Source organism: Arachis duranensis, chromosome 7 (genome assembly GCF_000817695.3).
Source record: "Arachis duranensis cultivar V14167 chromosome 7, aradu.V14167.gnm2.J7QH, whole genome shotgun sequence".
NCBI classification, from domain to species: Eukaryota; Viridiplantae; Streptophyta; class Magnoliopsida; order Fabales; family Fabaceae; genus Arachis; species Arachis duranensis.
In genome coordinates, this window is record NC_029778.3 from 8,308,034 (window position 1) to 8,315,439 (window position 7,406).

Below are 7,406 nucleotides of genomic sequence, written 5' to 3' on the forward strand. Positions count from 1 at the left end.
TTTTGCTTAGATACTTTTATCTCCATTAAATAATACAGACTGTGATGACTCCTCCTATGGGAGATTTTGGAGTATAGGTTTTATGTATTTGTGTCCCTTTGGGTTTCCTTTGGGGTTTTCCTTATTTTATCATATGTATATATTGTATGCTCGGACCGGTTATCTTCGCAGCCGGATTTTGAGTCTTGATATTCCTGTTTTTGACACTCCTTTGTATATATATGATCACGCGTTGGTTATCCTTGTTCGTTACGTTATCGATCGGAGTGTTGCGCTTTAGAGTTGCGATTTTTTTTGTTTACCCCTTTTTCTACAAAGGCTCCTAGTTATAATCAATCATTCATACTACTATACGTACTAAATTTTTATTTTAGAGGTCGTAATACCTTGCCATCTCTGAATTATGACTTAAGCATAAGACTCTGTATGGTAGGGTGTTACAATAAGCGATCTTGGAGATGATGGAGTTCATAAGTTGATTTAAGGATAATAAATTTAATGTCACTACAAGAGAAATAATATTCTTGTTTTACAAATATGACTCATGATATGTTCTTGTTTTTAAGTTTTAGGTTTTATATTCTTTTGAACACATGTTATGCATATTTATTAGAGTATGGACTAGAGATTTCAAGTCCAACCATAGTTAAAAAAAACATAAATTAATGGTAACAACATATCTCCGCAAATTGGTTAGGAAAAACTCTCACGCGTCTGCTGTCTCGCCCTCGACAATCGCAAATGCAATAGGCACAATGTTTTGATTCCCATCCTGTGCAACAGCTACCAGAAGTGAACTTTTATATTTTCCGTACAGGTGCGTGCCATCAACCTGCACCAGTGGTTTGCAGTGTCTGAATGCTACAATACACGGATAGAAGCTCCAAAAAACGCGGTGCAGAACTCTTACACCTTGAACCTCCTCACTCTCACGGTAAACGGGGAGCGTTTTAATTTGAACACGAGACCTTGGCATCTTCACTGTCATTGCTTTCAACAACACTGGTAGAGTCTGGTAAGAAACTTCCCAATCACCAAAAACTTTTACGACAGCTTTCTGCTTTGCCAACCAAGCCTTGCGGTAACTCACAGTGTAGTTGAACCTGCCTTGAACTTCTGCAATAACGGACTTCACCTTTATCGAATGGTCTGCTTCGACCAACGGCCTAATGGCATCTGCAATTGTGTCTGAGTCCAACTTGGCATGATCTTGTGAAATCGTGCCCATGGTGCACGTGTGCTTCCCATTGTATCTCCTGATCTCCCAACAAGCTTTTTTCGAATCAAGCTAGCTCGGATAAGCCAGTCGCACCCGGCACCATACCCCTTGCATTTCGCATAGAATGTCTGCGGCTCAGACTCATACACAGTGTAATCAACTCCTCTAGAGATGGTGTAGCTTTTGATTGCAGATATCACTGACTCTCTCGAACCAAATTCCATTCCGACACTAAACTCGCCATCTTCCATCGCAACATTGCCTTCACCTACGACGTGCGCACCAGCATCAATTTCAGACAAGGCAAATTATTTAAGCACTACAGGAAACTTGAGTTAATAATCATAACATACCCATATTCGCATACTCAGGAAATTCCGGGGCATGCATGGCTTCGAGATCTAGAGTCCGCATAAAAGACGGAACACCAAACGGGTGTTGGCTTACAACGGCATTCGCTTCATTTTGCATCGCCGGATTGCCTGCCAAGTCTTCGTCATCGTTTTCGTCATCGACTTCATAGTTTGCTTCGAATTCCTCTTCGCTATCATTATTATCTTCTTCCCAATCTATATCCCCGAGCTCATCAACATTGACCTCCTCGCCGACCGTACACATCCTCGACTACTGTTCAAACTCAACGTACAGCTCTATCATCGGCACTTGAGATCGGGTTTGTTGATAAATATAAAACATCTGCTGCATACTGGCATCGTCAGTGATGGGAATTATTTGAAACTGTATTAGCCCACCAAATACTTGCACAGGTCTTCTGTATAAAAGATTGCTCACCCTTTTCAAAATGTGGCTTTGAATGTTATTACAAAGACCATTTTACAACTCGACAAAACTCATGGTACATGAAATGGCAAATGACAATGGACATTCACAAACAAAGGTCACTCCTTCATGTGTGTTTGTTATAACCTCACCGTTATAATATACTCGCAAGTTTGCAACACCTTCCATAACTTCAGCCTCAACTAACTCTATTTTTTGACACAGTTATCTGCCAAAAAAACACCCTATTGAGGACTTTATGAAAGAAAAACCAAGAGGAGAAGTGAAGATGAAGAAAAACGAAACCGGACTTCGTATTTATAGGCAAACTTGTGGATTTAAATATTATTATGTGCACAAAACGCATGCTGCGTTTTTGGACTTCCAAGAAAAAGTTTCTGACACTAACAAAACGCAACCTGCGTTTTGTGGGTTTAAAAAAAAATTCAGCCTTTTCAGGTGCGAAAACGCAAGGTGCGTTTTTTTAAAAGCCAACTAAAAAGAAATTAAAAAAAATTAAAAAGCCAAAACGTAAGCTAAGTTTATTTTATTTCAAAATTAAAAAATATTTAACAAATATAAAACGTAAGTCACGTTTTGTCTCTGACCCATAGCAGTACAATATTTTGCATTCTTCCCATTTCATGGTGATACACATGGCTTCTTTCCATAAGCAAAAAAATCAGCCGGCCTCAGAAATTAATTAATGAATGGGGAAAAAAATGGTGATGTTCAAGTATATTGTTGCATGGCGTGTAATACTGGAATGTGGATCTGCAAGTGGCAGGAAAAGCAAAACGCAGGAAACGTTTTGCCTGCATGAGGAATTCTGAAAGCTATTAGCATGCTGCAAAATGCAGGATGCGTTTTGAAGGGGAGTAGCTCCAACAAGCGAAATGTGTCCCTGTGCCCCCTGCATGCAGACCAAGATTGCTTTTTTGACCGCATTGGAGAATCAAAACGGAAGATGCGTTTTGAAGCTGTCAGGAAAAAACGCAGGTTGCGTTTTGAAGGCTCCCCTGCTACATGCATGACACGTGTTCAGGACATCAGTTCCAGGGGCTATAAACGCGAGTGCAATGTAAAATGCAGGAAGAAAATTTTGTAAAGTGAAAGGCTTGTTGAGAGAGAGAGGCAATGGTGAGGGGTACCCTTGGAGGCTTGCTAGTGGTTTAGTGAGGAAGAAGAAAAGCAAAACGGGGCTGGTTAGAGCGAAGACCATCATTTGAAAAATAGTTCGTGATTTTACTAAATCTGAAGATCACATTATTAAATATTTGGATCATCCTCGATGGGTAAGTAAATTTTTTATTTTAATATATATTTATTTAAATTTTGTTTGTAATTAATGCTGTGGTTAGTAATATTACTATTACTAATATTATGTTATTATTTATTTCTCATAATCGTTTAATTTTTTTGGTAGTATTATTATTATTATTATGTTATTATTATTATTGTTATTATTATTATTAATATTACATTATTATTTGTTTATAATAGTGGATATGACCATGAGAATAATTTAATAATATTTTTTAATAATAAATCAGATAGTGTACTAAGTTATTATTATTTGTTAGTGATTTGTTGGTATTTTTTATGATAATGATAATAATGCCGTACTAAACGGTTTTTTTAAACGATGTTTGTTTAATTAAAAAAAAATTATTAATTGTTATTGTTATTGTTATTAAAAAAATCAATATAATAAATAGTTATTGTTATGGTTATTATTGTTATATTTGAGTAATTATTGTTATGATTGGTATATTATTATTTGTTTATAATGCTGGTTTGTTATGTTAGTGTACTAAGTTATTATTATTTTAATAATTATTATTGCTAACTCTTTTTTTTGATTAAAATATTAACTGATATTATTTAGAATTTTAATAGCTATCAATTTTCTTGTTGTAGGGTATCAGGAATTTGTTGTCCAAAAAACTTGATCCGCCAGATACTTTTAACGAGGTAGTTGTTGCGGCACTGGCATTGACTGGGTTTCAACTCGTTTCGCGAGTCGGCGAAATGAGAGGTTATTCTGCACTACTGAGTGCTTTGGTAGAACGCTGGAGGCCAGAGACTCACACATTCCATCTTCCGGTCGGTGAGGTGACGGTGACGCTGGAAGATGTGAGCTATATTCTTGGTCTCCCGATTAATGGGGAGGCCGTTACAGGTAGATCAGACAGCAGTCACCATTTTTTGGTGGAGAAATGCATGGCGTGTTTTGGTCGGGAGCCCCGTCCTAGAATAGCCTGTTGAACAAACCATTTAATTATAAGTAGGTGCCACAAATTTACTATGAATAGAACCATAATAGCAAGTTGAAATACCTGTGTTGACCACGAGTTTACGCAAATATGGAGCCTTGAACCTCCTTAAGAAGTTGGACCCGATGTGGCTGATGCAGTACATGTGCCACGCCCTTGGTGGTGACCATGCACCGTTACTGCGAGCTATTGCAGCGTCAATGGTGGTATGGCGGTCAGAAATAATACCCACACCATCAATGGTAACAACATATCTCCGTAAATTGGTTAGAAAAAACTCCCACGCGTCTGCTGTCTCGCCCTCGACAATTGCAAATGCAATAGGCACAATGTTTTGATTCCCATCCTGTGCAACAGCTACCAGAAGTGAACCTTTATATTTTTCGTACAGGTGCGAGCCATCAACCTGCACCAGTGGCTTGCAGTGTCTGGATGCTACAATACTCGAATAGAAGCTCCCAAAAACGCAGTGCAGAACTCTCACACCTTGAACCTCCTCACTTTCACGGTAAACGGGGAGCGTTTTAATTTGAACACGAGACCTTGGCATCTTCACTGTCATTGCTTTCAACCACACTGGCAGAGTCTGGTAAGAAACTTCCCAATCACCAAAAACTTTTACGACAGCTTTCTGCTTTGCCAACCAAGCCTTGCGGTAACTCACAGTGTAGTTGAACCTGCCTTGAACTTCTGCAATAACGGACTTCACCTTTATCGAATGGTCTGCTTCGACCAACGGCCTAATGGCATCTGCAATTGTGTCTGAGTCCAACTTGGCATGATCTTGTGAAATCGTGCCCATGGTGCACGTGTGCTTCCCATTGTATCTCCTGATCTCCCAACAAGCTTTTTTTCGAATCAAGCTAGCTCGGATAAGCCAGTCGCACCCGGCACCATACCCCTTGCATTTCGCATAGAATGTCTGCGGCTCAGACTCATACACAGTGTAATCAACTCCTCTAGAGATGGTGTAGCTTTTGATTGCAGATATCACTGACTCTCTCGAACCAAATTCCATTCCGACACTAAACTCGCCATCTTCCATCGCAACGTTGCCTTCACCTACGACGTGCGCACCAGCATCAATTTCAGACAAGGCAAATTATTTAAGCACTACAGGAAACTTGAGTTAATAATCACAACATACCCATATTCGCATACTCAGGAAATTCCGGGGCATGCATGGCTTCGAGATCTAGAGTCCGCATAAAAGACGGAACACCAAACGGGTGTTGGCTTACAACGGCATTCGCTTCATTTTGCACCGCCGGATTGCCTGCCAAGTCTCTGTCATCGTTTTTGTCATCGACTTCAGAGTTAGCTCATCAATATTGACCTCCTCGCCGACCGTACTCATCCCCGACTGCTGTTCAAACTCAACGTACAGCTCTATCATCGGCACTTGAGATCGGGTTTGCTGATAAATATAAAACATCTGCTGCATACTGGCATCGTCAGTGATGGGAATTATTTGAAACTGTATTAGCCCACCAAATGCTTGCACAGGACTTCTGTATAAAAGATGGCTCACCCTTTTCAAAATGTGGCTTTGAATGTTATTACAAAGACCATTTTGCAACTCGACAAAACTCATGGTACATGAAATGGCAAATGACAATGGACAATCACAAACAAAGGTCACTCCTTCATGTGTGTTTGTTATAACCTCACCGTTATAATATACTCGAAAGTTTGCAACACCTTCCATAACTTCAGCCTCAACTAACTCTATTTTTTTGACACAGTTATCTGCCAAAAAACACCCTATTGAGGACTTTATGAAAGAAAAACCAAGAGGAGAAGTGAAGATGAAGAAAAATGAAACCGGACTTCGTATTTATAGGCAAACTTGTTGATTTAAATATTATTATGTACACAAAATGCAGGCTGCGTTTTTGGACTTCCAAGAAAAAGTTTCTAACACTAACAAAACGCAACCTGCATTTTGTGGGTTTAAAAAAAAAATTCAGCATTTTCAGGTGCAAAATGTAACACCCTACCACACAGAGCCTTACGCTTAAGTCGTAAAGCAGAGGTGGCGAGGTATTACGACTTCTAAAAAAAATAAAATACATACTTATAGTAGTAGAAAGAAGATAATAGACTAGGAGTCTTGAAAAATGGGTAAAACAAAATCGCAAAATGAAAAGCGCCACGCTCTGGAAACAGAACAACTTGCGTGTGAGTCAAACTATAACTATCAAACGTAAGATAATAAAAGTATGAATAGAAAGCTAAAGGTACAAAATAACAAGCTCCTCACTCAGTCCGCGAAGTCAAGGCTGGTCGGAGAGTATTTACATATATATATATATATATATACATATCCAAAACCCAAAATGTACATAAACAAAACCCTGCCTCTCCATAAACCTCTAGGAGGATCAAAAAGAATAAGTTATGTGGAGAGAAAGCTAAGTACGTGTATATACATCACTACACACCAAAATAACCCAGTAACCACTTCGCTTTAGGTGTCCAGACGCCTAATGAGATACCTTTCGACCTGCATCTGAAAAATAACAATATAGTATGGAATGAGAACCGGAGGTTCTCAGTATGGTAAAGGTGCCCGCATAGTTAATATAAAAGGCCCCGGGAGAGCCAGAGGCATTCCTATAACTCCGACACTCAGAATCATTCTTAAGGAAAATAAACTAAACCAAAAGTTAGGTAAGCTATCTAAGGTATTCTAGTTCTGAATCTAACTTTAACTTAATACTTCACTTTCTGACTCCTCCAATCCTCTGAGACATTGGTGGAACAACCCTCTCTCCTCACACTTTCGTCAAGAGGAATTTCTAAGAAAACATACACATACAGTTCAAACAAGGAAAACACAGATAGAGAAGCATTTACAGCAAGTAGAACAAGTAGCGGATAAGCAGAATTAAACAGTTAAGCAAACCAAAACAATGCACACTCAAGCAAACAAACAAATGTATATGATGTATGCTTGTCCTATGGTTGATGAGTCTCATCTGTCAGTTATACAGCCAACCCGACAAGTCCTGGTAGTTAACCATTGGACAGTCCCTCTGTGCGCGCATCCCTAAGCTCAATAATATACCATGGAGTCAAACTCCAAGCTCAAATATAATATTCCATGGAGTCACACTCCAAGCTCAATA

At 39.1% G+C, this 7,406-nt stretch overlaps 2 protein-coding genes across 2 annotated transcripts; both read right to left on the reverse strand.

Moving 5' to 3' along the window:
- Positions 1-706: 706 nt before the first annotated feature.
- On the reverse strand, positions 707-1,837 carry LOC127740493 (uncharacterized). The gene is made up of 3 exons (XM_052251477.1): positions 1,573-1,837; positions 1,325-1,487; positions 707-1,256 (listed from the first exon to the last, which is right to left on the reverse strand). Exons 1-3 carry the CDS (start codon positions 1,835-1,837, stop codon positions 707-709), a joined length of 978 nt encoding a protein of 325 aa, XP_052107437.1.
- Positions 1,838-4,276: 2,439 nt separating this feature from the next.
- On the reverse strand, positions 4,277-5,320 carry LOC127740494 (uncharacterized). Its single transcript, XM_052251478.1, has one exon. It carries the CDS (start codon positions 5,318-5,320, stop codon positions 4,277-4,279), a length of 1,044 nt encoding a protein of 347 aa, XP_052107438.1.
- Positions 5,321-7,406: the final 2,086 nt, after the last annotated feature.